Source organism: Aspergillus sclerotioniger, assembly GCF_003184525.1.
Source record: "Aspergillus sclerotioniger CBS 115572 chromosome Unknown BO94scaffold_14, whole genome shotgun sequence".
Taxonomy (NCBI): Eukaryota; Fungi; Ascomycota; class Eurotiomycetes; order Eurotiales; family Aspergillaceae; genus Aspergillus; species Aspergillus sclerotioniger.
Genome location: NW_020291004.1, coordinates 828,850 through 856,176, shown reverse-complemented (window position 1 = coordinate 856,176; position 27,327 = coordinate 828,850). Strand labels below are relative to the sequence as shown.

Sequence of the window (27,327 nt, the reverse complement as noted above, 5' to 3'; positions counted from 1 at the left end):
CGTAGTCTCCCGAAGGTGGAGGAGGGGGGAGGGGGGGGGGAGGGCCGCTTAGTATCAATCCCACTTCGGGAGGTAATTTAGATTTCATTCGTATGTACCGTTCGTGTCTGAAAGTAAACCCAATAAACCAAACCAACACATCTGACGCATCATGATCTCAAGAGAGGGGCAATAGATGGAAGGAAACCCCCCGGGAATCGCGCCCCGCGAGAATTAGGTTACCTGCGTAGCCGATCGAGAGAGGAGTGAACCCTGGGCCGACGAGGTTAATCAACACGGTCGCGCGGAAGGGAAAGGACGAGCGAGCCAGCCAGTCAGTGGACGGAGGGATTTGGTTGGATCAAAACGAGGTACCTACAGAGTACCTACAACTTTCCTCCCCAGCAGCTAACCTACGACCGTAGTGACCGTACCAACCAAGTCAACCAAGTGCCTCCACCGGACACCGGGGGAGCGGGACCTCAACAATAATTAAAATCATAGTAATAACTTTCTACTCTGTCTGAGGTATCCATCCATCCCTCCCTCTCTTACTTACTAGTCGGCCCTTTGGGTTCAATAATAAATAACTGTCTCTCTTCCCCATCCTGGGCAACAGCTGCTTTTGCTTTTCTCTCTTCCCTCTCAGTCTCCTCCCTCTCTTTCTCTCTATTACTACTCTTAGATCCTCCCCCCTCCTCCCCCCTCTCTCATCCTTTGGCTGTGGCTTCTCGAGTCTAGTCCCATCACTACCGAGGAAACCCGCTTCTGCGCGAAACTCTGCCTCAACCCCCACCAACCAGCGCTGCTGCAATTCTTCGACAAGGTGAGCTTAATCTCCCCACCCGCAAACTCACGTGCGCTGCTGTACCGGAACTGACCTTCGGTGTTCCCAACAGAAGAATTGCCATTGGAATCTCACCTTCTATCACTTTTGACCTCGCATAGCTCAAGCACACCGTTTCGTTGGGCCCCGCAAACATGGCCGACGGCAGCGTTATGCCTCCCAAGCCCTCCGTGGTAAGAAATCACGCCGCCTTTAGCCGAGTAATCGCCGATTCCCGTGCTAATTCCGTCTGTTTCAGGTGCTCGAGGCCCACGAAGTCGACACTTTCCACGTCCCCGAAGCATTCCACCAGAAGCACCCGACAGGTACCCACCTGAAAGACCTCGATGAGTACAAGAAGTTGTACGAGGAGTCCATCCGCAGCCCAGACACTTTCTGGGCTCGCATGGCCCGCGAACTCCTCTCATTCGACCAAGACTTCCAGACCACCCACAGTGGGTCATTGGAGAATGGCGACAATGCCTGGTTTGTTGAAGGCCGGTTGAACGCCTCCTACAACTGCGTGGACCGCCACGCTTTCAAGAACCCCGACAAGGTTGCCATCATCTACGAGGCCGACGAGCCCAGCGAGGGCCGGTCTATCACCTATGGTGAGCTGCTTCGCGAGGTCTCTCGTGTTGCTTGGGTCCTCAGGCAGCAGGGTGTCAAGAAGGGTGACACCGTGGCTATCTACCTCCCCATGATCCCCGAGGCCGTCGTTGCATTCCTGGCTTGCGCTCGTATTGGCGCCGTTCACTCCGTTGTTTTCGCCGGTTTCTCGTCGGATTCCCTCCGTGACCGTGTCCTGGATGCTGGCTCTAAGGTCGTCATCACCACTGATGAGGGCAAGCGTGGTGGCAAAGTTATTGGCACCAAGCGCATCGTCGATGAGGCTCTGAAGCAGTGCCCCGATGTCACTAGTGTCCTTGTCTACAAGCGTACTGGTGCGGAGGTCCCCTGGACCAAGGGCCGTGACGTCTGGTGGCACGAGGAGGTGGAGAAGTACCCCAACTACCTTGCTCCTGAGTCGGTGAGCTCGGAGGATCCTCTTTTCTTGCTCTACACATCTGGTTCCACCGGAAAGCCCAAGGGTGTCATGCATTCTACTGCTGGCTACCTTTTGGGTGCCGCCATGACGGGCAAGTATGTCTTTGACATTCATGATGATGACCGCTACTTCTGCGGTGGTGACGTTGGTTGGATCACCGGTCACACCTACGTGGTGTATGCGCCCTTGCTCCTCGGATGCTCTACAGTTGTCTTCGAGAGTACCCCGGCCTATCCTAACTTCTCTCGCTACTGGGATGTGATTGAGAAGCACAAGGTGACCCAATTCTATGTGGCGCCTACTGCTCTGCGACTTCTGAAGCGGGCTGGAGATGAGCACATCCAGCACAAGATGGCACACCTGCGTATCCTGGGCTCTGTCGGTGAGCCTATCGCTGCTGAGGTCTGGAAATGGTACTTCGAGGTGGTCGGAAAGGAGGAAGCCCACATTTGCGATGTAAGTGTCTTGTTGGAATCTTCATCTCTTGCAGGTTGCTAATACTCCCCGACAGACCTACTGGCAGACCGAAACGGGTTCCAATGTCATCACTCCTTTGGGTGGTATCACCCCGACAAAACCGGGTAGCGCCTCGCTGCCATTCTTTGGAATTGAGCCTGCCATCATTGACCCTGTTTCTGGTGAGGAGATCACCGGCAACGATGTGGAGGGAGTGCTTGCCTTCAAGCAAGCCTGGCCAAGCATGGCCCGTACTGTGTGGGGCGCCCACAAGCGTTACATGGACACCTACCTGAATGTCTACAAGGGCTACTACGTAAGCGACCTCCGTATCTCAAGGGGACGCATAGAGAACTGTTGAGGAACTGTGGCTGACTGAATTGTGCTTATAGTTCACTGGGGACGGCGCGGGCCGTGATCACGATGGATATTACTGGATCCGTGGTCGTGTTGACGATGTGGTCAATGTTTCTGGACACCGTTTGTCCACGGCTGAGATTGAAGCTGCTCTCATCGAGCACCGTAAGTCACTCGAGTGAACCCGTTTATGCATCAAGACTGGTGACTAATCTATCTCGATAGACATGGTTGCTGAAGCTGCCGTGGTTGGTATCGCCGACGAGCTTACTGGCCAGGCCGTCAACGCCTTTGTGGCTCTGAAAGAGGGCAACGAGACCAACGATCAAGTCCTCAAGGATTTAATCATGCAGGTCCGCCGGTCCATTGGACCTTTCGCCGCCCCCAAGGCTGTCTTTATTGTCGAGGACCTTCCCAAGACCCGTAGCGGCAAGATCATGCGCCGTATTCTCCGGAAGATCCTGAGCGGCGAGGAGGACAGCCTGGGTGACACTTCGACGGTAAGCCTATCCAGCCTCTCCCATTCCTCCTTGTGCTTCCCTGGATGGAGACTAACGATGATGACAGCTGTCGGACCCCTCGGTTGTTGACAAGATCATTGCCACGGTGCACGCTGCCCGAGGCAAAAAGGCCTGAATGAAGAGGAAAAAAAACAAAGCAATGAAATGAAAGTAATTAATAAGGATATTATGACGAGCTGACTAGCATTATTGGATGGACATGATTGTCCGGAGGCGCAATTATTCCTATAAACCCCGTTTAGTGATTCCCAACCTGTTGAGAGATGAACATTGTGGTTGATTGCTGATCACCCTCAAATATACATAACCACCATTCTTCACCTTACCACTCACTCATTGTAATTGGCGATCCGGCATGTAGGATGTTTTGGTTCCCTTCCGAGCTATTGTTTGTGCGAGCGTTGAAGTTGTTTTATGGTCCTGGAGTCATCATTGGCTGAGGCTGTCGGCCTTCATAGGTTTAATTCATGCGAGTTTGTCTAATCAACTCTAGCTTGGCTAATTGACCATGGTGCGTTCTTACATAAGTGAGATCTCGTAAGGACTGCCGTCGAATGCTCTGCACGAGCCTATCATGGCTGCCACACCGAGACGCGAGACAGCGAAGATATGATAATGGCCTGGAGCCATTCCCGCCTGAGGCATCAATTGGCATCCTCCCAGGCTGTTATGGAGAGTGCGGTGCCCGTCTTCACCGTTCAGGCAGCTGAGGCACGTGACCATACCGTACGGCTTCGGTAAGATTACCCGGCGCCCCCCACCTAGCGAGAAGACTATTGTGTCACACCGTTACCATACCTTACCTTACTGGGTACTGTCACCCAACCATGAAGCCGCTGGTCCGTAAGCGACCGGTCAGAGCCAGTCAAGTCAGGCTGGCAGTCAGTCGTTTCTCTCTCTCTCTCTCTCTCTCTCGCCTGCTCTGCCTTTTGCAGCTTCTTCCCTTCAACCACCGTCGCGCGTCCTCCTCTCCTCCCCCCCTTCACCTGTCACCTTTCCGACTGCCACCAAGTCCCTCATCTCGGACTTGTTCGCATCCTAGCTCCGACGGTACTTTCCCGTCTGTAGCTAGTGTGGCCTTTTTTTCCTTTTTGCCTTTTTTTCCGTTGCTCAAAACAAACACCGTACTTTCTTGCGCGTCGAGATCTCTTTCGACTAACACAATTTTGTCGCTTTGTACTTGAGCTAGCGCGCTGCGGTCATTTTCTTCGCGAAATATTTAATCAATCACGGCTCTAATAATTGTCGTTCTCACGAGCTTGCTGAGACTCGGGCCTTTGATCGCGGACGTTCCCGAACCGAATGACTTCCTAATCTAAAGCAATATCGTTCAGCAAAATGTTCGGAGGTTTCGGACAGAATAACCAGCAAAGCTCCGGCTTTGGAGCAGGCTCTGGCTTCGGTGGCACGAGTTCTGGTGGAGGTAGGTGTCTTCGTCGGGTTGCGACCCTGTCCTCGTTATTCCGGGTTATTCCTTGTTCCCTTGAGACTCCGGTATAAAATGATCGGTACTTGCTGGTGCTCTTGACGTCGAGCCGCGACCGTCCCCCTCGATTCTGGACTACCGACAACCTGCGGAGGGCTTCGACGCTGGGCAAAACAGCAGCACTGCAAGAGAAGGGATCGCAGCTTCAATACAGTCTCTGACAGCATCTCCTCCGTCATCTAGGCTTTGGATCGACATCGTCCCCCTTTGGTGGCGGTAATACATCCGGTGGTGGCTTGTTTGGAAACACCTCCAGTAGCTTTGGTTCCGGTGGAGGTACGTGCCTGATGGCTATCTCAGTGGGCTTGGCGATCCTTTCTCTTCCACCTGTGCCTGGGGGTGGATTTCTCGACTCTCCCGTGTCCAATTATCGACCCGTGACCAGAACGGCGCTTTCAAGGACCCTCACGACTCGTTCTTAAGGCACACCTCTCTGGATCCGGAGATCTGTGCTCCTAAAAAGTCGACCGCTGACCGCCGGGAACTCATGGCCCAAGGATGGACTTTCTTTATATTTACCAGGATTTGCGCATTTTTGTAATGTGGCAGTGAAGCTGACTTGAGATTCTTCATTTAGGATTTGGAGCGGGCACACAGAACCAGTCGAATTCCATGTTTGGAGGACAAAATCGCACCAGCGGATTTGGAGCTGGAACCTCGACTGGAGGAAGCCTTTTCGGAAGCGGAGCCGGAACTGCCACCGCTGGTGGTAGCGGCTTTGGCGGATTCGGATCGACCTCGAACACCGGAGGGTTCGGCAACACTAGCACTGGCACTAGCACTGGGGGTGGGCTATTTGGCGGCAACAAATCCGGAGGCTTCGGCGGCTCAACGGGTACCGGGGGTGGATTTGGTGCAAGTGGCGGCACCACCGGCGCCTTTGGAGGCAACACCACCTCGGGCTTCGGTTCTGGGACAGGTACGGCCTTCCAGCAGGCCATTCCTCCCTCCGATGGCACCGGCAGCACCCCGTTTAGTGCCTTCACGGAGAAGGAAGGCGGCAGCAGTACGGCTACCAACCACTATCAAAGTATTACCTTCATGCAGCCGTACAGCAAGTATTCCTTTGAAGAGCTGCGCTTAGGTGATTACAACCAAGGCCGCAGATTTGGAAATGGCAGTGGACAAGCCGGCGCCTTTGGTACATCGGCTTTCGGGGGATCTGGGTTCGGGCAACAACAGTCGACTGGCTTTGGAAGCACCTCCTCGCCGTTTGGGGGAGGCACCAGTGCTGCTCCCTCCGGCTTTGGCCAGACCCAGACTGCGGGAGGCTTTGGAGCCAATGCCAACACCAACTCTAATCCCTTGTTCGGTGCGGCCAAGCCAGCAACCGGCGGCTTGTTTGGCAGTGGCACAGGAACCTCCGGCGCGTCCCAGCCGGGCCTGTTTGGCGGAACCACATCAACTACGGGGGGATTTGGAAGCGGCACCGGCACCGGCACCGGCGGCTTTGGAACGGGTGGCTCCCTGTTTGGCAACAACACTAACACCGCCAACACCGCCCAACAACAGCAGAAGCCTTTGTTTGGAGGCAGTGGTACCACCGGCACCGGCTTTGGCGGCGGCTTTGGTACGCAGAACACGAGTACTGCCTCTCCCTTCAGTGGTAGTGCTCCGACTTCATCTCCCTTCGGCGGTCAACAGCAGACCCAGACTGGTACCGGCCTGTTCGGTGGAGGACTTGGCCAACAAAATCAAGCCCAGAACCAGCAGCAGACCCAAAACAAGGGGTTGTTTGGTGGCTTTGGCACAAACACGCAGCAGCCGCAAACTGGGACCACGAGTCTCTTTGGGAATACCGGTGCTGCTACTGGCACCGGCGCCGCCGGCTCTTCCCTCTTTGGCCAGAACAATCAACAGCCCCAGCAGCAGGCGACTGGTGGATCGTTGTTTGGAAACAACCAGCAGACCGGCACAAGCTCCCTTTTCGGTGGGGCCCAGCAACAGGGCCAGAAGAGCCTGTTTGGCGGCAGCACAACCGGCACTGGCACCGGCACTGGTACTGGTACCGGCGCATTCGGTGGCTTTGGCAATACCCAGAATGCGCAGACGGGCGCCGGGGGCCTTTTTGGTGGTGCTCAGAACCAGCAGCAGCAGAAGCCAAGTCTTTTTGGCAGCACTGCCGGAGCTGGTGGCTCTCTTTTCGGAGGACAAAGTACCACCCCCCAGAACGCTGGCAGCTCCCTGTTCGGCAGCACAAACCAGCCACAGCAGACTGGAGGCCTTGGTACTTCTAGCCTCTTTGGCAACACCCAGCAAGCACAGCCCCAGCAGGCGCAGCAACCCCAGCAGCCGGCCCCTGGTAGCTTGCAGGCCTCCCTTCTGGACGGAAACCCCTATGGAAACCAGTCTATCTTCTCTGGTCTGCCGGCCCCGACTGCCTCGAGTCCTGGTCCATTGGCGACGCCGCTCTCGTCTTCCACCAAGCAGAAACAGCGCACTCCGCTACCTGTTTATAAGATTACCCCCAATGCGGCCAACCGCCTTCTTACCCCGCCCAAACGTCAAGGATACGGATTCTCTTACTCGACCTATGGGTCGCCTTCTAGCTCTACTAGTACTCCTGGCGGATTGGGCGGCAGCGTGTTGGGTGGAAGTTTGCGTGGCAGTGTTAACGGAAACCTTGGGCGTAGTAGCTTCAGCAAAAGCTTCTCCACCAGCAACCTGCGCAAGAGCTTCGATCCTGAATCCGATAGTGTCTTGTCGCCTGGTGCACTTTCCTCTGGCACCTCCCGTCTTTCGAGCGGCAGCTTGAAGCGGTTAACCATCGATCGCAGCTTGAGGAATGACCTATTTGCTCGCCCAGCTAGTACCCCTGCTGCCCCTATCACCAATGGCGAAGAGGTTGTGCAACCCGTCGATAAGATGAAGAAGAAGGTCAGCTTTGATTCGTCATCGGAGCCTCCGGCCACTGGTGGAGAAATTGTTCCGGTGCAGTCCCAGAGCTCTGAACCTACTTCGGAGGAATTGGGTTTCCTGCGCTCCATCCGCAAGAGCGGCACGATCAATGGCATCAGTAGCGTCAAGACGACCGAGAGCCCTGCTCGCCCTGAGATAGAGTCTGTGCGTGGCAACGAACTCGCCGCGGTTCCTGAGAATGCGGAGCCGAGCGCAACCGCCGGTAGCCCCTCGCGTCTTCCTTTCGTTCCTGGCGGAGACCCGCAGCCAGGCGACTACTGGATGAAGCCCACCCGCGCCGAGATTAACAAGCTGCCCCGAGAGCAGCAGAAGAAGTATGTTGGTTTTACCGTGGGTCGCCAGAGGTGTGGTAAGGTCACATTCGATGAGCCCGTGGATCTGACCACTGTCGACCTGGACCGGATTTTTGGCCACCTGGTAGACATTGGCGTGCGCAAAATCACCGTGTACCCGGATGAAACCATCAAGCCCCCGATGGGCAAAGGCCTGAACGTTCCCTCTACCCTTAGCATCGAGAACTCCTGGCCTCGGGGTCGGGACAAGAAATCCCCCTCGCCACTCACGAGCGGCCCTCTGTTCGACAAGCACGTCGATCGGTTGGTGAAGGTGCACAACACCGAGTTTGTCGCTTACGAAAAGGAGACGGGCACATGGGTGTTCCGAGTACCCCATTATACCACCTATGGTCTTGATTATGATAGCGACGAAGATGAAGAAGGTGAGAGCCTCAACCAAAGCACTTTGAGTGCTGCTCCTGACACCCCGACTCCGAAGGCTCAAACCCCTGCCAACGCCGACACGACCATGGGCTCGGAGATGATGTCTGCCTTCTCCACTGACGACTCCTTCGTGGGTTCCATGGCTGGCGTCGACGACGATACCTTCGATTTCAAAAAGCGTAAGATTGTTCCGGGAGCATTTGGCAACCAAATCATGGAGACGGTTGAAGACCAGCACTCGGTTTCTGGAGACGACGACGAGGAGTCTTTTTTAGGGGAAAGCTCCACGGGTTCGACTATTGAACAAGACGGCGACGATATCACCGAAAGCCAGCACTCTGGCGAGTCAGTAGTTGGATTGGATGAGGGCGAGGAAATGGACATGGCGGGTACCTTTCCAGACCTTCACCAGACCGTGGAGCGCGATGACACCCAAAGCACCGACACCTATATGGAGCTTACCCAGCCTTCCTTGAGGCCTTGGAACACGCCTTCCAAGCCTCGCCTTGATCTGAGTGGGGACTGGGCCGAGCATTTGCAACGCACCATCAGTCCCCGGAAGCAAGACCGCGATGCACTTCGCGAGATCCAGGCCATTGCCTTTACCGACCGGCCTCTTCATGAGGACACCCCCAAGCAAACAGCCGCCGATTCCCGGCAAAAGGGCTTTGCCACCAGCATCGACCTGATGAACTCTTTGTTCCAGCAACCGCGCAAACAACAGGCCCCATCCCCGTTGAAGACACAAAGCGTGCGGCCTAAAGGTCTTGAGGTTTGACTCCTTCCCCCCCCTCCCATTGTTTGCTAGCCTTCTATTTTCCTTATTAGGAGCTGTATTGTAGGAATTGTTGCGATGCAGCGTGTCTAAGCGAGATCAATCAACTTCAATAGCAACCTAAACTAATACCTTCTGTTCCTACAGTGGCCTTACAACAAGCAGCCCAAGACTTTTGCTGGCGAGTCCAACGAGCTAAGCGCAGACGACCTTGCTTTCCATCACTCGTTCAAACCCCGCTGGGGCCCAGTGAACTCTCTTCTCTGCATGAAGAATGACGTGGCAGACATATACTCGGGAGATAGCCGTTGGCAGCATAAGCTCTCGGTGACCGGCGAAGGAAGGGACATCTCTCTGCTGGAGTTCAGCAAAACCGTAGAACCGAGTAACATGCTGGACGCCCAAAGGATGCAGTCAATCGTTTCACGTGTCGACGGGGTGCCCTTTGCTCGTCTGGCCAAAGCCGATTTCCGACAATTTGCGCAGGCTTCGAGTCTGGTACAGTCCGACCACGAGCGCCTGCTTTGGCAGTTGGCCAACATCCTGTTCAATGACGAGATCGAGGACGATATCTCTGCCGGGGTGCCACACCAGCTCCGCTCCAAATATCTCCATCGGATCAAGAAAGACCGTCTGAGCCGTCTTTGGGAGGGGATTGTTCGTGAGAAGCATGCGCAGGCTGTGGGAAAAATCGGCTCGGCCGAGGAACGTGCCTTCTATCTGTTGTGCTCGCATCGGGTCGAGGAAGCTTGCAAGCTCCTTGTTGCCAGCCAGAATTTCCACCTCGCCACCTTGGTCGCTCAGATCGGGCGCGATCCCACGACGCGCGCCGACATGGCCCAGCAGATCGAAATGTGGCGGCAGAATAACGTGTACTCGGAAATGAGCGAGCCCGTCCGCGCGCTGTACGAACTGCTTGCCGGCAACGCCCTCCGCAGCGAAGGCAAATCCACTGGTGCGCTCGAAGATCGCGTGTCCACCTTCACTTTCTCTGAGCGATTCGAGTTGGATTGGTTCCAGGCTTTCGGCCTGCGTCTCTGGTATAGCATCACCGACGATGAGCCGATCGAAGCCGCTGTCTGCCAGTTTGTGGATGACCTTTATGAAGGGAACGAGCCGGCATTCCCAAGCCCTCTCGACCAGGACAGCACTTTGGACCGTGAATCCCCTCTATGGGTCCTGCTGAAAGTATACTCGACGACTAGAGGAGCTGTCCGGAGTGTCCATCTCCATGCGCAGGAGTTTCCGGCTGCTTTGCTGCCTGAGTCTGTTAGCGGGGATAAGCTAACCAATCGTCTATCCTTCCAGTTGTGCCAACTTCTTGCCACGTCCATTGGACGACATGATAGCTTCCAGCTCAACACTACGCAGCTGGATCAGCTGGTGTGGGATTATGCTTGGGAGCTCAGCTGCGGTGGTAAATTGGGCCGGACTCTCTTTGTCCTTCTCCACCTTTCACGCGCATCCGATCGCGAGCGTGCTATAAAGGAGACTCTCGCTCGGTTTGCACCCCAGCTTCCGGAGTCGGTCACGTTGGAGGGGCAGACCAATGTCATGTGGAATTATCTCACTCAGGATCTCCAGCTGCCGGAGAGCTGGGTCTGGGTGTCCAAGGCTCTTTATGCTCGCGACACGGGTGATACGGCGCGTGAAGTTGATTACCTTGTCCGCGGCAAAAACTGGAACGATGCACACGCCACGTTCTGTCGCATCGTGGGGCCGACTGCCGTGATCGAGGGTGACTATGCCACGCTGGAGATGCTGGTGTCGGGCTTTGGCGAGGAACCGGAGCGCAAAGTGCGAGGCTGGGCCACTGGCGGTGGCATCTACGAAGACTTCCTGCGCCTAGCCACTGCCAAGGGCGGCAAGCGCGACGCGACTCGCCTTGCGCGGTTGGTGAGTGCGCTGGTGAAGATGGCCGACAAGGTCAGTCAGGGATCGGGCGTCGAAGGGCTTGAGGAGCGAGTGGCTTTCCGGGAGATGAGTCGGGCGGTTGCCAGCTGGACTGGGCGGGAGGATACCAAGGCAATCGAACTATCCAGCGTACTCAGCCTGCCTCTGACGGGCGATGCACGCCTTGCGCAGACGGCGGAAATGAGTCGGCGCTACTACAGTCTGGTTATGGCCGGGGGCTACTGAGGTGGGTTGGTCGGTGGGAGACTCGGTGGGGAGCAAGCAGCATGTGCTGATTGCTGAATATTCTTTGACATCTCGCTTTTTTTTGTGTCTATGGGTTGACGGAACGACATGCAGCCATTATGTAACTTAGATCCTGTTCTCACTCCTCTGTTTTTTTTGTTTGTGCTGCTCATTTCGATTCTTGGATGCATCCTTCCTCAGGCTTGCGGGGGACGCGGAAGTCCGCGCGGAGTGTGTGTACTGTATACGTTAGGTTTTTTCATCGTGAACGGAAAGTAATTGAGCATATCTCCTGCAGTTATCTTATCTACCTAGTTTATCATACGTGTCTATTCATTTATCATGACTTCCCCTCCCAGCCTAATCCAACCACAAACCCATTCAACCCTATACACCCATCTCTTCCCTCCCACCTTCCCCCGCGGCCACTCTTCCTTCCTCTAAGAAAGAACCAAGCGAACTTTGTAACAGAATAAACCACTTGAGCATTACCTACTCATCCCCCATGAAACAAAGCACAAAATACTTCACTATTACGTATTGATCAATCAATTGCTACCCAGACTTTGTACCTTATGTACGTACTACCCCCAATATAGTACAGTTATAGTAGAGCGAGCTAGATAGACATGAAGTAAATAGACTAGGGGAGAGAAATGGGAGGACTTGCTTTATTGTTGTTTCGTCTTGCCTATTAGAGAGGTTCTGTTCCATTGATATAACTACTATTACTTGTTTGTTTTGTTTGTCTGGTATGGAGGTATTGGTATTATTATTGGTATTGATTGTGAGTTGTTGGGTTTGTTCATATGTAGTAAGAAGAAGATAGGGGATAGATAGATAGATAATAGATACTATATAGAGGAGCGTGCGTGTGTATGCATGTCTTATGAGTTTATGCATGTCCGAGGAATCTCGATGATGATATGACTAAACATCTGCATGCCTACTACTGGATGATAATTATCTCGACCAAACAAAGAAAAAGTGAATTGCTACCAGGACTGTACATGATCGAACCTAACACGACACGTAAGATATAAAGAAATATGGGGTAAAGAAAAACCACTCCCTCTAGGCATCAATGAAAAAAAAAAGAAAAATTGGCAGATGATTCTTTTTTTAACCTTCCCCTCATCTCGCGCCACGCCGTTGCTATATGGGGGTTTCATCTAAGCGGGAAGGCAGGCGAGATCGATCCCCGAGTGGAAGTCGACATATAAAGTAGGTAAATTACATGCCAGGAGAGATCAGCTTGCCCTCAGCCCGGGCCTCCGGGTTCCAACCACCAGCGTAGGGTCCGTTACCACCAACCTCCTTCGAGTACTCCCGGATACGGGCCTCCAGTTCGGGACGGAAGTGACGGATCAGACCCTGAATGGGCCAGGCGAAGGCCTCACCCAGAGCGCAAATCGTGTGACCCTCGACCTGCTTGGTCAGCTCCTGGAGCATGTCGATCTCACGCTCGCGGGCCTGACCCTTCTCCATGCGCTGCATCATCTGCATGGTCCACTTGCTGCCCTCACGGCAGGGAGTGCACTGACCGCAACTCTCGTGCTTGTAGAAAGTCGAGAGACGGGAGATGGCGCGGACAATGTCGGTCGACTTGTCCATGACAATGACGGCGGCGGTACCGAGACCACTCTGGGAGTCCTTCAGGGCGTCGAAGTCCATGAGCTGGTCGTCACAGATGTTCTTGGGGAGGACGGGGGTCGAGGATCCACCGGGGATGACGGCGAGGAGGTTGTCCCAGCCACCACGGACACCACCACAGTGACGGTCAATCAGCTCGCGCAGGGAGATGGACATCTCCTCCTCGACAGTGCAGGGGTTGTTGACGTGACCGGAGATACAGAAGAGCTTGGTACCAGCGTTGCGCTCACGACCGAAGGAGGAGAACCAGCTGGCGCCACGACGCATGATGGTGGGGGTGACAGCGACGGTCTCGACGTTGGTGACGGTACTAGGGCAGCCGAAAAGACCGACGGCAGCGGGGAACGGGGGCTTAAGACGGGGCTTGCCAGCCTTGCCTTCGATGGACTCGATGAGGGAGGTCTCCTCACCGCAGACGTAGGCGCCCATACCGCGGTGGATGTAGACGTCGAAGTCGTAGCCGGTACCGCAGGCGTTCTTGCCGATCAGACCGGCCTCGTAGGCCTCGTTGATAGCACGCTGGAGGACGGTGGCTTCGTGGTAGAATTCACCACGGATATAAATGTAGGCGGCGTTGGCGTTCATGGCACGACCGACGACGAGACAACCTTCGATGAGCTTCTGGGGGTCTTTGCGCATGATCTCACGGTCCTTGCAGGTTCCGGGCTCACCCTCATCGGCGTTGACGACCAGGTAACGGGGTCTGGGGTCCTTGTCCCAGTCCTTGAAGTTCATGAAGGACTGCACGGCGCCAATTGAAGGTTAGACTGGGGGGCCAAGGACTGGCTGGCTATGTCATCAACAGCCTCCGTGGGGATCACTTACGTATTTCAATCCGGAGGGGAAACCGGCACCACCACGACCACGAAGACCAGAGGCCTTGAGCTCGGAGATGAGCTGGAGAGATAGAGAAAGCATCGAGTCAGCACGTAATCCTTTCCGCGTCTTCCAGCAGGTCCAATGGACCGGAGAAGGGGCGGCCTACCCAGTCATGGCCCTTGAGGACGATATCCTTAGTCTTGTACCAGTCTCCATACTTCATGGCCGACTTGAGGTCGGCGCCATGGTGTCCGTAAAGGTTGGTGAAGATGCGATCCTGGTCCTTCAGACCGCCATGATGCCGGACGGGGGGGGCGTTGTCCTGGACCGTCGCGAAGGTACGGGCAGCCGGAGCCTGGGCACGGAGAGAGCGGGAGGAGAGGGTGGCGAGGGGGGACGACGAGGGAGCCGCCGCTCGGGATATCATGTTGAACACTGGCCCAATGGCTTGGGGAGAGAGGGGAGGGGGGGCGAGAGGAAGGGTTGGAGATCGGTGATGGACAACAAGCCGTGGAGTTGGTGGTTTGAGCTGCTCCGGCCGGCAATTCCTGCGCTTGCTGAATATCCGCCTTTGGCCACTCCCTGATTGGCTGCGTGGCGGTCACCTGATATTACAGGCTGACTAACCCGCCTCTCACCAAACATCACCAACATCACCAACATACTGCTTCTTCATGAGCTTCATTATTCGGCCTCTACCTATCTAGGCTCTATCGCTAGCTAGTACTCCTCCCCCGGAACATACAGATAAGTCCCCGTCGACAACCTCACCTGCCCCCCTCGTCCCGCCGCCAACAACCGCAGCGGTTCCTCGGGAATCTGCACGCATTCCTGTTCCCCAATCATCCATCCCCATCGCAACCAATTGGGCGACAGCCACCAGTCGTCTTTCTGCCAGTCTCCCGTAAACCGGGCCAGGTTGGCGAACACGCCTGCATTTTGGGTGCGCATCTTCTCCAGGACCTCGTCAAACAAGCTCAGCATGTGCTCGTCATCCTCGTCCTCAACTGCCCAGGCCACGTCGTTCGGCGGCGGTGGGTAGTTTTCGAGAAGGAAGCTTGCCCATCTCGAAACCCTGGAGGGTAGTTGCACTCCTTCTGCGGCAGATTGGTTGGCCATGTGGACTGCCACTACCAGACAAAAGAACATCGGGAAAGCAAAGGGCGACGACTGAGCGCTTCCAGCCAGCATGGGAATGTCATTCTCAGACACCGACAGGACATCCTGGAAACAAGCCTTGCAAGGCTGCTGCATCTCAGCGGGGAGAAGGGCCGGTAGTTCTCCCAAAGTGAACAATTCCCCATTGGTCTTAAGTAGCGACTGTCGCTCCAAGACCCGCACTTGTAGCCGAGAAAACACCTCGTCCGGGAACTTGCCCGCAGGAATTTGGCCCATATGCGCCCCAAGGAGCCTCTTGGTTTCCTCCCAGCTTCCAGTGAAGTTGTGTTGGCGCGCACGGTTCAGGGTCCACGCTGCAACAACTAGGGCGGTCTCGGACATCATGATCTGACTATCCCGGTAGAGTTTCGCGTGGATCTGCTTGAGGTTGGCCGGTGTCCGAAGGTCTTCTCCCGAAGCTCTCAGCTTCGCGGCATGCGTGATGAGCTCAATGATAATCTGGCTCAAGGCAGCAAGGAGGGCTCGAGAGTTTCCGTAAGCGTTGGGGATCTTGATTCCTTGGTTCGTGATCTCCAGTGTCTCAAGTTCTCGGTTGTTTGCGCCCAGGACAGACACAGCGGCGAGCAAGGCAGGCGAAAAGATGGAATGTTCCATTGACATATCAGGAGCCAGCAGAGGATAGAAGACGTTGAACACGTAGTAGTGATCCTCCGTTTCACCGGCCAGCTCAGGGTACATCTGCACCTGATGGGACTTTGCGACCTGAAGTGGACTTCCAGGCGGCGCCCGTAGACTGACAATGCGATGGTCGCAAGGGTTTCCGGACATGCAGAAACCGTAGTTCATCATCACTAATCTTCGTCAGTTACTAGTTGGGAAACGGTGTCTTCGATAGACACCTACGTTGCTCGTTGTTCCGGGGCCCGTAGTTATTGCTGATCTCCTGGCCCGCCGTCACATCCTCCAGGACGACAAAGGCAACATCTTCCTTGCCAGCCCGCCACTCCACCTTGGCCAACGGACGATGGTTTCCCATATCGACGAGGGGAAGAAGAACAGCGAAATGTTCCTCCGACAGCTCCCTTTCAGGAAAGACCCCAGAAAACACCTTCGCCGAGAAGGCACGCGAAATGAACAATGACGCTGCCCAGAGGTAGAGGTCCCTATAACAACATTGCTAGTGTCAATGCCGCTCATCGATAGAACATCAAGACCGTAGTCAGCACTTTCTTGACTTACCATGTATATTCCTCGGCGCCCTCGAATCCAGCCTGGCGTAACGCGCCTGAACCCTTTTCGTAATTCTCCTTCAGGAGACTCAACCTTTGCTCCCTGGCCGACAACAAGCTAGTACCATCCAACCATTGCAGATCATCTCCCTCATAATACGGAGGAGTCGTCAAAGAACCAGGCTGAGGCAACGTCCGGATGTACGGGTACCAGAAGCCCTCTGTTCCGCGTAAATACTGACCAATGAGGAAGAATATCGTCGATTCCTTTTGTCCGACAGCACCGATAAACGCCTGTGGGAAATGAAGACCATGGGCTGAGAAGGCGACTGACGCGCCGCTGTGGTCTGCAATGTGCGAGTGATCAATGACATTAAAGAAGGACATTGTAGTAGTCAATGGGGTCATTATGATGCGCGTGTCATTGGGGACTCCGTCCTTCCAGTCCTTTTTAACTTGGAGATGCACGCCGCGACTTTCATCTTTGGCTATCTGAACGCTTTCGTGGAGGTGCCCGCCATTGCTGACCATCCAGTCGAGCAGCTCAAAGTAAATTTGTAGGCTGTCATCATCACCGGGCCTGAGATGGTCAGATATGGAGCTGGAATGAAAAAAGGGCCTCACAACGATATCATGGCTGCAGGAATACGAGTATCCCATTTACTGTATTGAAGGAAGAGCGAAGATGCAAGGGAAATAAAACGAAGATGCAGAGAACGAACAGTGTTGACTGGGACGACACCCGGCCATGCTGAAGCATGAAAGCATATGCATCGAAGCAACAAATTCGCGACCCGAAAACGTCATCGCGGAGATAGGGAAAGAAAGCTTACATCGAGACCGGCGTCGCGCTAGCCATGGTTGAGGAAAAGGATGTTCGGGAGACGACTAGGCACTGAATTACTCTGATTGGAATTCTCCGCGACTGCGACTTTCTCTGGGGCTGGCAGGGCGATGAAACGAAGTTGCAGAAGCGAAAAGTGGGTTTGGCAGCAACGGCGGACTCGATAGTCGATGCGGCGTCCCACTTTGCCGGCCGCCCTCAACTCCTTCTTCCTTCTTCCTTCCATACGATCGATCCGAGCAGTCTGCATGGTTCCGACTCTCTTCTTCATCACGGAACACAGCATATACAAAAATCTCATGCAGTCAAATAGTGTACATCATGGGAATTGAACTAATCCAAAACAAAGAAAAAGAAAAGGCCGAGACACAATCAAACCACCGCCAAAGGAAAAGCGTTGCATACATAACGGAAAGGGACATCAAGCATCATGCAAACTAGTGGGAAGACGTGGATGACGTGGAAGCCTTACGCCCCGGCACGAGGATCTCAACTAGCCCGTCATCCTCCCCATCACTACTGTCGTCTTCATCCTCGCCGAAAGGGGACATGCCAATCCGGGACCGGCGGAAGCTTCGGTAACGCCCCGACCCAATATCCGGATATCCCAAGGACTCGTTCATGATCGCCTCGTCTTCTTCATCCGAGTCCATCATGCCCGAGTCGAGCGAAGGTCCGACCATCTCCCCCATGTCGTCGTCCTCCTCATCAACCTCCAGGGGAACCCGATCCTTGCGTCTCGCGCCCTCCGGTCTACCTTCTCCGTCCTCGTCGGAGGAATTCGTAGAGAAGGAGTCAGGGGGGCTGAAGCCAGAGTCGGGGAATGTAGGGGATGAGAAAGGTTCATCCTTGTTGGTATGGGGGAAATCACTCGATGGGAAAGCAGCGCTAGCAGGCGAGTTGGTGCCATCGGCATCCTCGTCCAAGCCGGCGATCACAAACGGATTGGTGGGCCATTGCAAGTCGTGGTCGTTGGACTGGGTATGGCTCGAATCCTCACCCTCGTCGGGGTTTTCGGCGGCCTGCTGTTTGTGGGCCGCAAGTCGGGCTGCAAGCTGGCGCCGTGCTCGAGAGGGACCGTGACTCATTGGAGCAGGGGGCGGGGGAAGGATCGGGATTGGCTGGCTGGTAGAGTTGGTCGAGGCCTATCACCATCGGGTCAGTACGTGACTGTGGTCCATCGGAATATCAAATCAAAGGCACATGCGCAAGCCAAAGGACTGGGCCGGAGATACAGCACCTAGGCAGCAAGCCAGAGGACTACTGGTGTGACTAGCAAGCACATGCTTAGTTCCAGGGGTTGCCACATGATAGCGGGGAGTTGGAGTTCTTTGAATGACTTCATACGTATTGTAAAGCGCTGCCAGTCACACGCTCTATGTGCAAGGCCCTTCACGACCTCCGTCACTCCCCTCGTCCATCATGCGTTATCCCAGCCGTAGCATGCGATGTATACCAGCCCAAGGCCCGAATCAAGAAGATAATCCAACACAGGGTGTCCCAGATGATGAAAAGATAGTCGTAAAAGAAGGGAAAGGGTCAAGGAAGAGGGGAATAGCAGGGCTCGGGTCAAGCATCACGCATATCGACATCAGTGAAAAGGTGATCACCCACATTGTCAGAGCCGCCTTCAGCCGAATGCTCGGCCAAATTCCTATCATCTTGGTCTTCCATATCTTCATCCTCATCGTCGTCGCTTGAGCTTGCGAAGCCGCTCAGCAGAGAATTGCCGCCGCTAAGGCCGAATGCCCCGCCAGAAACACTTCCTTGGTTCATCATGTCGAAGCCCTGAAAGCCAGAGCCCCCCACCGAGCCGTTTAACCCGGCATCAGCGAGTGCCGACGACGTATTGACGCTTTGGCCGGGGTTGAGCATGCCCTGACGATGTCCGATCGACATGTCGGGGCGCACCCCGCCAAGGATGGCGTTATCACGCTCCCTGGTTTCAGAAAGCGTTTGCTCGACATAGTCGATCCACTCCGGGTTCAGCACATTCTCCATGACCGTAGGAGAGAGTAGCTCGGGCGGATGCCGTTCGCTGAACTTGACAACCTCTTCAGCGATCAGGGTCAAGTGACCCATGTACCCCAGTCGGATCTGTTTCGTCCGCTGCGTTTCGTCGCTTCGCTTTTGGCCTTCAACAATGCTCTGCGTTATGCGGCCGGTCTCAAACACATTTATAGCCAGCAGGCGATTATAACCGCGTTCCATGGGACCGTTGAACACTTGTTGGACAACATCATAAACGACATTGTGCAGGAAGTTGTTCCAGGGGAAACGGAAGAAGAAATCCTGGAAGAAAAAACCAATTAGGAAGTTTCGGTGGAAATAAATTTCATAGGGGACCTACAAGGATGGTCGGTACCACCCGATTCTCGACAAACATGATCTTGAGATAGTCGCCAACGACGGGTTTACCATTCGAATCAATCTGAACGTCTGGATGCAGCTGGCGCTGCTCGTCGCCCTCGTTTGGCTGGGCCGACTCAGGGGCAGCTTGGGCTGCGCTTGAAGCATCGCCGACCTGGCCAGCAGTATCAGGCGTCGAAGAGCTCAGTTGTTGAGCTTGTTGCTCTACGGGAGCCGGCACCATTTCGGAGTGGGAAGGTGTTGTGATGTCGTCAGAAGCCGCCTCTTCAGATGACTTGCTTTCCTCAGTCGCCTTGCTGCCATCCAGGTTCACTTCCGCCAGTCCCGACGCAGTAGCTGACACGGAATCAGAAGAAGTATGTGTTTGATCCTCGCCGGAAGCATCTGTGGAGTCGGTGTTTTGGTCGTTAGGGCTATCTTCTAACGTATCGTTTGAAGCCTGTGCCGGCGGTTGTTGTGAGGAAGGTGCAGACTCAGACTTTGACTCGGGACTGTTGGTGTCTTTGACTTCTGCATCCTTTTCCTTATCCACAAGGACTCCCGATGCGGTGACGTCCTCAAAGCTTTCTTCGCCTGTGTTTGCGACCTCAAGCACCCTAGAGCCTTCTGGGGAGCCATAGCCGATGACAGATCCATTTACGAAGTCCACTGTAGAGTCATTGCCATCGAACGCCGATGTCTCTTCTCGGTGCGGGTTGAAGACGCCCTCCTTCATGAGCCGTTCACGCTCAGCATCACGCTGCCGTACATACTCATCACTCCCGGGCTCATTCAATAGGCCCATATTACTGCAATGTAGCAGTTCAGCCATCAACTCGCAGGTCTTGAATCGGTCGAAACCCAGGGGCTCGATCTTCGCACCCCACGCCGAATTGAGCTTGCCCCTCTCCACACTCCTAACCTTGCCCCGTCGTTCACAGTGTGCTTGGAGCTTTGAATCAGCGCCATAAAGTCCGGTATGTGCTTGGCAAAAAGACGAAGCAGGTTACCGAGGTAAATTGGGTCATAGGTTGTGGGTAGGGAATCCGGGCCATTGATGTTATCGGGATCGTAGTCCGAGTTGTTCTTGCGAATTACTTCAATCACGATACCAACACCAACCGTCAAGGGGTTCCCGCCTTGCAGCATGGCCTTGATAAGGCTTTCCACGCACGGCGTGGAAACCAACTGGCGAGTAAGGCTATTGGGACCAATGCAGGATTGGTCGTTCTGTGTTGCATTCGCAGATATGGTAATGATGGCTTTGAGAAAGTCTCCGGCCGATGTCTGTACAGAAGCGGGGTGATCTGGAGATAAGAATGAAAGAAGAGTAGGTATGAGGTCTTGTGTTTTCAACCACTAGGGGCAGCCATTAGCATATATCGCATAGCACACAAACTCTCTCTCTCAACTTACATCGACAATGCCATGACCACCTTCCACTTTCTCCAAACTTATGATTTTGAGTAGGAGGTCCATGACCATGGGATTGTCAACGTGCTGCAGAATTGCGGGGACAATTCCGTCCATTGACTTGAAAAGCTCCAGCATGTCGCTGGTTTTCTTGTCGAATAGCGTCTCATTCACTTTCGTGAAATAACTCGCTTGGGCGGAGTCCAATGGTGACGGGCGCCTTAGGAATCCCCAGAAATCTCGTAAATGCCCGGGGTTGAGCAGAATAGATTCCAGTATCGACCATATCTCCGACGACAGGACCTCGCACGCAACGTAGGCCCGCTTCATGCGAAACTTCTCCGCCCGTTCCAAGTCTTCGGGATCCAAGATATCATTGAGGGGGTCTCCCCCTCTGACCTCTTCCGAATCATCTTTGCCTGTCTGCGCGGCATTGCTTTCGTGGTCGTCATCTTCGTCATCTTCATTCACCAGACTAGGTGCGGTAACGTAATCCATGAGCCGTTTCAAGACATTATCTTCTCGTAAGAATTCTATGAGCTTCGTATTATTTTGTTTGAGCTCTTGGATGAGCTCAGACTCATCCAACAGCTCTTCAAGGGTGACATCGGGCTTGTCTAGCAGGGTATCGATGGTGGAGATACTTGCATATCCTCCGAAACGCCAAAACATGATGGATTATATAACTGGGCGAAAAGAGTCATGGAAAAGAATCAGTAGCACGAGCACTTTTGATCGCAGATCGTCGCCGGAACGTCGTTTCGGTGAGCAGCGTATGATACAAAAGCGTAGCAAGCGAAGCGAGGAGTCTAGCAGGTGATTCTCATGCGAAATTCCAGTATGCAATGGTCAGCCGGTAAGAAGTCGTATATCGAAACTGATTCCGGGAAGCCTGAGTCGTTATAATCAAATCGTCTTAGGACAAGAGGCGTGAGAGGAGAATGATAGGCAAGATAAATCGGGTCAGAGCGGCCAAGCGCTGTATGCGCGAAATGAACAAGTTAGTAAGATTGCATGCGCCTCAAGCGTCATAGAGATAGGACGTTGAAGATGGCTAAGGATCATCAGGGGTGGGCTCCCCGGGATGTCGGAGACTGTCAGGTAGAGCCTAGGCCGGCGGCAAACGATGGGCTTAGGGGATGACAGGAGCTGCTGCAGCAGTGTGCATTGCCAAAATCCCGGGAAGGGCAAGGGAAGAGGAGGTTCCGACCACGTACCTTTCACGACCTGAGGGAGTGACAACGAAAGCGAAACAAGAGCACAGTCCTTGTTGGGGGCTGAAGCGACCCACGAGCAGGGTAATCACTTTGTCAGCCCGGCGCAGCGCAGGCGAAACCAGTCCGTCGGATGAAGGAGGAAGAATAATTGACAATCGAGCAGATGCCCAAGAGTCGGAATCACAGGCTGACCGTCGCAGAATCACGTTGACTATGGTGCGTTGGCGGCTGTGTCTGGATCGGCCGGCAAGTCTGATCCCTGGAAGGTGGTGATGAACGAGCAGGGCGGAAATACCCAACAAGCCCGAGGAGCGACGGCGGGGAACTTCAACCAGATACGCGAGGGAGAGGGGGCAATGATGGTTTCAGGCTCTTCTGGGACCAGCAAGTGGATTAGTTCAGGTGCTTAATAATCCGGGGCAAAGATGGTTATACATGTCCGGACCGGATGCCCTCGTCCAAGAAGTCAATGGAGACCGGTAGGGGAGGCAGTGGTGGTGGTGGTGGTGCTGGTGGTGGTGATGATGATGAGGCTTCCCTCCAGACGTTCGCGTAACACTCGGAGCCTTCAGGACACACGAGTGGTTATTACCTGCTCCTTGCAGGTCTGGTGCAAAGCCTGGCAAGTATCAGGTACCGCACTGACCATACCCGCTAGTGCACAGATACAAGTACTGGGTACTTGGTATGTTTTGTCTGACTGAAGTTTGGGCCACTTCCTCTGTGGTATTGTTCTGGTATGTAAGGCTGTACTGTGTCACTGCTTCCCTACAACTTCGTGAATAAGAATGAGGAACTTCATGAGAATTGCGACCAGACCTACCAGGCACAAATCATTCATCTGTCAATTTATGTGAAGGGAACCATCAGACTCGTGGTAGCTTAGCCTCGATCCAGTAAGCAGATCACCATTGCAGTCATTTACCCCGTACTCCGTCACACCGGCTCTTCTGCCTCGGATCAGGTGAGGGGAGAGCCGGCCAAGTCTGGATTGGATCATCAGGACAATCGAGTCACAGCCGGAATCAGACCGGGAAATCCCCTTATCATATCCATCAGCTTACTTTACAGCTCTGCGCCAACTAGAGACTAGATACTCCGTACTAAAGATGACTAGTACGGGGCATAGCGGTATCGTCGGCATTACCACGCTTTACCGCCTTGGGCTCTATCTAACCGGAGCTGTATTGTTACCTGTCACGTGGGGCCAACTCTAGGTAGCAGCCTGAGCTTCTGGCGCAAACCAACAGTGCTCATCATTCCAGTTCTATAGATCTAGATAGGTAGGTAGACTACAGCCCAATGCTTCTTACTGAATCATACTCTTAACCCATCAGGCACCCCTTTTGCGCGCGACCTCACAGCCTCCCCAAGATATCTACATACCCCAACCGGTATCTCAAGGCGGCGAGACCGCGGCCGCTAAGACCATACTACAACTTCCCCCCAGTTGGGTGTCCATTTGAACTCGAGCTTCCCACAAGCGCCTATTCCCCTCGATTTCTACCGCAAGCCAAAATGAACCGGTTATTTGGGACCAAGAATACGGCTCCCAAGCCGACGCTGGATGGGGCCATTTCCAATGTGAGTTCATCGTCATCTTGTTGCCCAACCCTCCGAATCGATATCGTCCCTATCCGCCTGACCCCGCATGATTAACGTCCCGGTCTTTTACGACAGGTGGAAACTCGCATCTCCAGCATTGACGTCAAGTTGGCGTCTCTCAACTCGGAACTGTCGACCTATCAAACCAAAATCTCCAAGATGCGCGACGGACCGGGAAAAAATGCATTACGGCAGAAGGCTCTCAAGGTGCTCCAGCGACGGAAACAGTACGAGGCTCAGAGGGATCAGCTGTCCCAGCAATCTTGGAATATGGAGCAAGCGGGGATGATGCAGGATAACTTGAAGAACGTGATGACTACGGTTGATGCCATGAAGACGACCACCAAGACTCTCAAGAAGCAGTATGGCCAGATCGATATTGACAAGATTGAGCGTCTGCAGGATGAAATGGCCGACTTGATGGATGTGGGGAACGAGATTCAGGAAAGTATATCGCGGGCGTATGACGTTCCTGAGGACGTGGACGAGGCGGAACTCGATGCGGAATTGGAGGCGCTAAGCGAGGAGACGATGATGGAAAGTTCCATGGGCGATAGTGTGCCTAGCTTCCTGCAAGATGAGGTGGCACCGCCTCAGTTCATCGACGAACCGCCAGAGCAAACCAAGGTCAAGGAGCCTGCAGGTGGCCTGGGCTAGTCATCCCTACGAGACTATGGTTTAGGAGTTCTGATCATGGTGGCATCGGAGTTGGTTTTTTCTTGCTATTTCCTCTTAACTAGTCGATTAAGTCGTGTTCAGTCTACATACTTTTCTTGCCTTGTTTTGCCAGCTCTTTACCCCTTCGTTTCTTTGTCCCTGCGCATTTCTTTGTACCTGCGTCTCTAGACTGTACTGTTTCGTCGTCCACACCGAGAAATCAAGGAGATTGCACATTCCAGCAGTTTCGGGATGATGTCTCTTTATCCACGTGTTCAGGCCTTGCCTAGTCCAACAAGGACAAGCAAAGCAACGTTCATGACGGCAATGATCACCCACACAACGATAGCGATACCAGTAACAAACCAGTTGTTTCGCATCTTGACCTCTTCTGGCGAGGAGTCCTCACCACTGAAGTTCCTATCGGTCGGGACGGTCATGTAACGGTTGCGACAGGTAAAGTAGACCAGAGGGGCGGAGACAAATGGCAGGATAACACTCAACACCACTTGGCTGGCATTTAGAGTCTTGTCCAAACCCTCCTTACCGACAGCTCCTGCAATGATGATGCTAGGGATGATGCTGATTGATCGCGTAATGAGTCGGCGCAGCCAGGGTCTCATGCTCCAGTTCAGCATTCCTTCGCTCACCATTTGGCCTGCCATAGTACAGACGATGCCCGCAGAGATACCCGAAAGGAGAAGGGCCAGTGCGAAGATAAGACCTGCAGCAGGAGCGATAGAGCTACAAAGAAGATTGTAGATTCCCCAGAGATCTGCACTATCAGCCCCCGACGTTCCGTACAAGGAGGCACCAGCGACAATGAGAATGGCGCTGTTGACGAAGAGGGCGAATGTGAAGAGGGACAAAGTAAGCTCGATGATAGAATACTTTAGACATCCCCGGATTGCATGGATGGAAGGCCTGTATTCAACCTCTCCACCAGTGCTCCCAAGACAGACAGACGGATCCACGTAGCCTTGAGTAACGTCAAATTCCTTCAGGCGTGATTGAACTACCCCGCTCCCGAGGAACATGGAGTGAGGCATCACGGTGGCACCGAGGATTCCACAGCTTTGGTACAAACTAGTAGACAGCATATTTGTAAGCCCAACAATTTCGACAACATACACTGTGAGTCCACTCACCCTTGGGATTGAACTATGGCGGACGAAGGCAGGTAGCCCCGGAAAACAGCCCCAACCGACTGTTCTTTGATAAGAGCGAGCTGAATGCAGAAACAGACCACAACTCCCAGGACTAGAAGCATGACGAAGAATTCAAATAAGCGCAGTCCCCACATGGAGCCATTTGGCCTATAGAATATCAGAATGAAAAGAACATCGGCCAACGTGATCGCGCATCCGGCCACGAGGGGGATTTTCAGGAGGAGGTTGAGCGAGATCGCAGACCCGATAACCTGCGAAGACATCTTAATGGTTGCATCCAAATGGAGATGGGAGATAGTAAGTGTTTACCTCCGCAATGTCGGTTGCCACGATAGCAGCCTCCGCAAAGGCATACAGGATGAGGGTCAGCCATCTGGGCAGATGTTCCCTGCAGTTCTCCGCCAGATTAAGCCCCGTCACTGTGCCGAGTTTGATACACAGTGACTGGAGGAAGATGGCAAAAAGGTTCGAGATTAGCACGATGAAGAGTAAAGCATAGCGAAATTCCGCGCCTGCGGAGACATCGGTGGAGTAGTTTCCCGGGTCAATGTAAGCTACCGCGATCAGGAATCCGGGGCCCACGAAGCGACCAAACTTCTTGATAGTTTGAGCAAGGCGGAGAAAGAAAGACAGATTTAGTGTATTGAAAGGACGGCGAGGTGAGCCGCTGCTCCTCCCGGGCGATTCATCGCGGGGAGTGGCAGCGACCACTTCGCCCGGGGTTTTCTTTTCCATCTCGGGCTCGTTGCCATCTAGACTATTGGGTCGATGATTCATGGCCATGATTCCTTCACCTGGCGCTCCTCCCACTCCTGACGCATGCCTCCGATGCACCTTCGAATTGGCAATGCCGTTGAAATCGTTTCGAGTAGTGATGTCGCCGCTCAGCGCGGACGGATTCTGGTTCCAGCCCGGGTGCTCGAGTGTGTCATCGGTACGCGAGGGGCAATTCATGGCGGGGTGAGTAGCTCTTCAGTGAGACGATCGAGATATAGATATGGTTCTTTTGCACGATCGGAATATTTAGGCAACGCCACCTCGGAATTCCAGTCCAGGACTCAAGGACCCTGCGGGGAAGACTGCCCGAAACTGCCCGATTGCGGTAGTCGCTGGAGACACGTCCGCTGTGAAACCGGGAAGGGGACGGGAGAGATTGATAGATCAACTGCTATGTGTACGAGCAAGGCGTCAGGATGAGGGATAGACCTCGAAGATGATACCAGCGGTAGTCACTCACGTCGCGAGCATGAGGGGGAGGGGAAAGAACAGAATTTGGTAGGTAGGCATGACGGCATGCGGACCTGAGGCTGTTCACGGTGAAGTGTGGCCAACTGGGCCGCCGAGACATGCTAAAGGCAGTTTTCTAGGCACCATCATCATGTTCGCGGCAAGTCCGTGACACAGCAATTCGGTGCCGGAATCCATCGCTGCATGGGTACCCCATGGAAACAGGGGAGTGAGAAGGAACAATAATGGCCGCTGGAGATGAACCCCTGAGAAACTAGAAAGATGGTTGAAGCGGTTACCAGCAGACAAAGCTGATTCCTGGGGTCCCGTGATGCGCCCTCGTCCTCCCTTGCGCCGTCAGACGATCGGCTGCGTAGCTGCGCCTGCCTCCGATTCGATCACCTCGCGGGAGTTTATGCGCCAAGCTGGGCGGTTTCGTCAAGCCTCTCTAGCGGCAATTTACAGATCTATTTGAGCGGACCTAGATAGGTAGTAGATACATACTAGGTATCTATCTAGATGATGATGGAAGGTCGAAGTAGGAAGGATATCATTTTGGTTTAGTTCTTCCCGCCTGTGTACTACTCTGCTCGGTGCTAGATATAGATTGATTCAACTTCTCATTCATCCTCAGTTGAAACTCTTCGATTCTCGGAATTCTGTTTAAAATCATCCTTCTGGGTTCAACCCTTTAGAGCTGGGAATACTGGAAATTGACCCTCTTTGTAATCATCCCGGAAGGGCAAGATCGCGTAATATCTATCCGGTGGGATGCAAGGTAGTAGTCGAAGTGGTCATGAG

The 27,327-nt window shown here is 54.0% G+C and overlaps 7 protein-coding genes across 7 annotated transcripts; 3 read left to right on the top strand and 4 right to left on the bottom strand.

Annotated features, from left to right (window-relative positions):
- The first annotated feature begins 667 nt into the window (after nt 1-667).
- Nucleotides 668-3,319, top strand: BO94DRAFT_535440 (acetate--CoA ligase). Its single transcript, XM_025611783.1, has 7 exons — nt 668-805; nt 879-999; nt 1,065-2,309; nt 2,365-2,625; nt 2,702-2,831; nt 2,892-3,166; nt 3,234-3,319. The coding sequence occupies exons 2-7, from the start codon at nt 961-963 to the stop codon at nt 3,300-3,302; spliced, it is 2,019 nt and encodes a 672-aa protein (XP_025467531.1). The 5' UTR covers nt 668-805; nt 879-960; the 3' UTR covers nt 3,303-3,319.
- Nucleotides 3,320-5,452: 2,133 nt separating this feature from the next.
- BO94DRAFT_566144 (nucleoporin family protein) lies at nt 5,453-11,510 on the top strand. Its single transcript, XM_025614542.1, has 2 exons — nt 5,453-9,083; nt 9,234-11,510. The coding sequence occupies exons 1-2, from the start codon at nt 5,715-5,717 to the stop codon at nt 11,223-11,225; spliced, it is 5,361 nt and encodes a 1,786-aa protein (XP_025467530.1). The 5' UTR covers nt 5,453-5,714; the 3' UTR covers nt 11,226-11,510.
- Nucleotides 11,511-12,192: 682 nt separating this feature from the next.
- BO94DRAFT_535437 (NADH-quinone oxidoreductase subunit NuoF) lies at nt 12,193-14,213 on the bottom strand. The gene is made up of 3 exons (XM_025611782.1): nt 13,864-14,213; nt 13,704-13,775; nt 12,193-13,619 (listed from the first exon to the last, which is right to left on the bottom strand). The coding sequence occupies exons 1-3, from the start codon at nt 14,122-14,124 to the stop codon at nt 12,459-12,461; spliced, it is 1,494 nt and encodes a 497-aa protein (XP_025467529.1). The 5' UTR covers nt 14,125-14,213; the 3' UTR covers nt 12,193-12,458.
- A 204-nt stretch (nt 14,214-14,417) lies between these two features.
- BO94DRAFT_465957 (SET domain protein) lies at nt 14,418-16,576 on the bottom strand (the record flags this gene model as incomplete). Its single annotated transcript, XM_025608140.1, has 3 exons — nt 14,418-15,667; nt 15,720-15,979; nt 16,056-16,576. 3 exons carry the CDS (start codon nt 16,574-16,576, stop codon nt 14,418-14,420), a joined length of 2,031 nt encoding a protein of 676 aa, XP_025467528.1.
- Nucleotides 16,577-17,326: 750 nt separating this feature from the next.
- On the bottom strand, nt 17,327-21,323 carry BO94DRAFT_556783 (SAPS-domain-containing protein; the record flags this gene model as incomplete). Its single annotated transcript, XM_025613890.1, has 5 exons — nt 17,327-18,034; nt 18,480-19,181; nt 19,240-20,136; nt 20,178-20,597; nt 20,655-21,323. The coding sequence occupies 5 exons, from the start codon at nt 21,321-21,323 to the stop codon at nt 17,327-17,329; spliced, it is 3,396 nt and encodes a 1,131-aa protein (XP_025467527.1).
- A 1,795-nt stretch (nt 21,324-23,118) lies between these two features.
- BO94DRAFT_535434 (putative SNF7 family protein (Cta1)) lies at nt 23,119-24,613 on the top strand. The gene is made up of 3 exons (XM_025611781.1): nt 23,119-23,151; nt 23,206-23,452; nt 23,549-24,613. The coding sequence occupies exons 2-3, from the start codon at nt 23,387-23,389 to the stop codon at nt 24,128-24,130; spliced, it is 648 nt and encodes a 215-aa protein (XP_025467526.1). The 5' UTR covers nt 23,119-23,151; nt 23,206-23,386; the 3' UTR covers nt 24,131-24,613.
- On the bottom strand, nt 24,134-26,632 carry BO94DRAFT_535433 (NRAMP family metal ion transporter). Its single transcript, XM_025611780.1, has 4 exons — nt 26,537-26,632; nt 25,609-26,467; nt 25,279-25,550; nt 24,134-25,216 (listed from the first exon to the last, which is right to left on the bottom strand). Exons 2-4 carry the CDS (start codon nt 26,251-26,253, stop codon nt 24,406-24,408), a joined length of 1,728 nt encoding a protein of 575 aa, XP_025467525.1. The 5' UTR covers nt 26,254-26,467; nt 26,537-26,632; the 3' UTR covers nt 24,134-24,405.
- Between the last annotated feature and the right edge of the window lie 695 nt (nt 26,633-27,327).

Coding starts and splice junctions, on each gene's coding strand:
- BO94DRAFT_566144 (XM_025614542.1), top strand. CDS start 5,715: ATGCAGCCGTACAGCAAGTATTCCTTTGAAGAGCTGCGCTTAGGTGAT. Junction 9,084..9,233: donor TGCGGCCTAAAGGTCTTGAG/GTTTGACTCCTT, acceptor CTGTTCCTACAG/TGGCCTTACAACAAGCAGCC.
- BO94DRAFT_535433 (XM_025611780.1), bottom strand. CDS start 26,253: ATGAATTGCCCCTCGCGTACCGATGACACACTCGAGCACCCGGGCTGG. Junction 25,551..25,608: donor TGGCAACCGACATTGCGGAG/GTAAACACTTAC, acceptor ATGTCTTCGCAG/GTTATCGGGTCTGCGATCTC. Junction 25,217..25,278: donor GCCATAGTTCAATCCCAAGG/GTGAGTGGACTC, acceptor GCTGTCTACTAG/TTTGTACCAAAGCTGTGGAA.
- BO94DRAFT_535440 (XM_025611783.1), top strand. CDS start 961: ATGGCCGACGGCAGCGTTATGCCTCCCAAGCCCTCCGTG. Junction 1,000..1,064: donor TGCCTCCCAAGCCCTCCGTG/GTAAGAAATCAC, acceptor CGTCTGTTTCAG/GTGCTCGAGGCCCACGAAGT. Junction 2,310..2,364: donor AGGAAGCCCACATTTGCGAT/GTAAGTGTCTTG, acceptor ACTCCCCGACAG/ACCTACTGGCAGACCGAAAC.
- BO94DRAFT_535434 (XM_025611781.1), top strand. CDS start 23,387: ATGAACCGGTTATTTGGGACCAAGAATACGGCTCCCAAGCCGACGCTG. Junction 23,453..23,548: donor TGGATGGGGCCATTTCCAAT/GTGAGTTCATCG, acceptor CTTTTACGACAG/GTGGAAACTCGCATCTCCAG.
- BO94DRAFT_535437 (XM_025611782.1), bottom strand. CDS start 14,124: ATGATATCCCGAGCGGCGGCTCCCTCGTCGTCCCCCCTCGCCACCCTC. Junction 13,776..13,863: donor TCCTCAAGGGCCATGACTGG/GTAGGCCGCCCC, acceptor CTATCTCTCCAG/CTCATCTCCGAGCTCAAGGC. Junction 13,620..13,703: donor TCCCCTCCGGATTGAAATAC/GTAAGTGATCCC, acceptor GGCGCCGTGCAG/TCCTTCATGAACTTCAAGGA.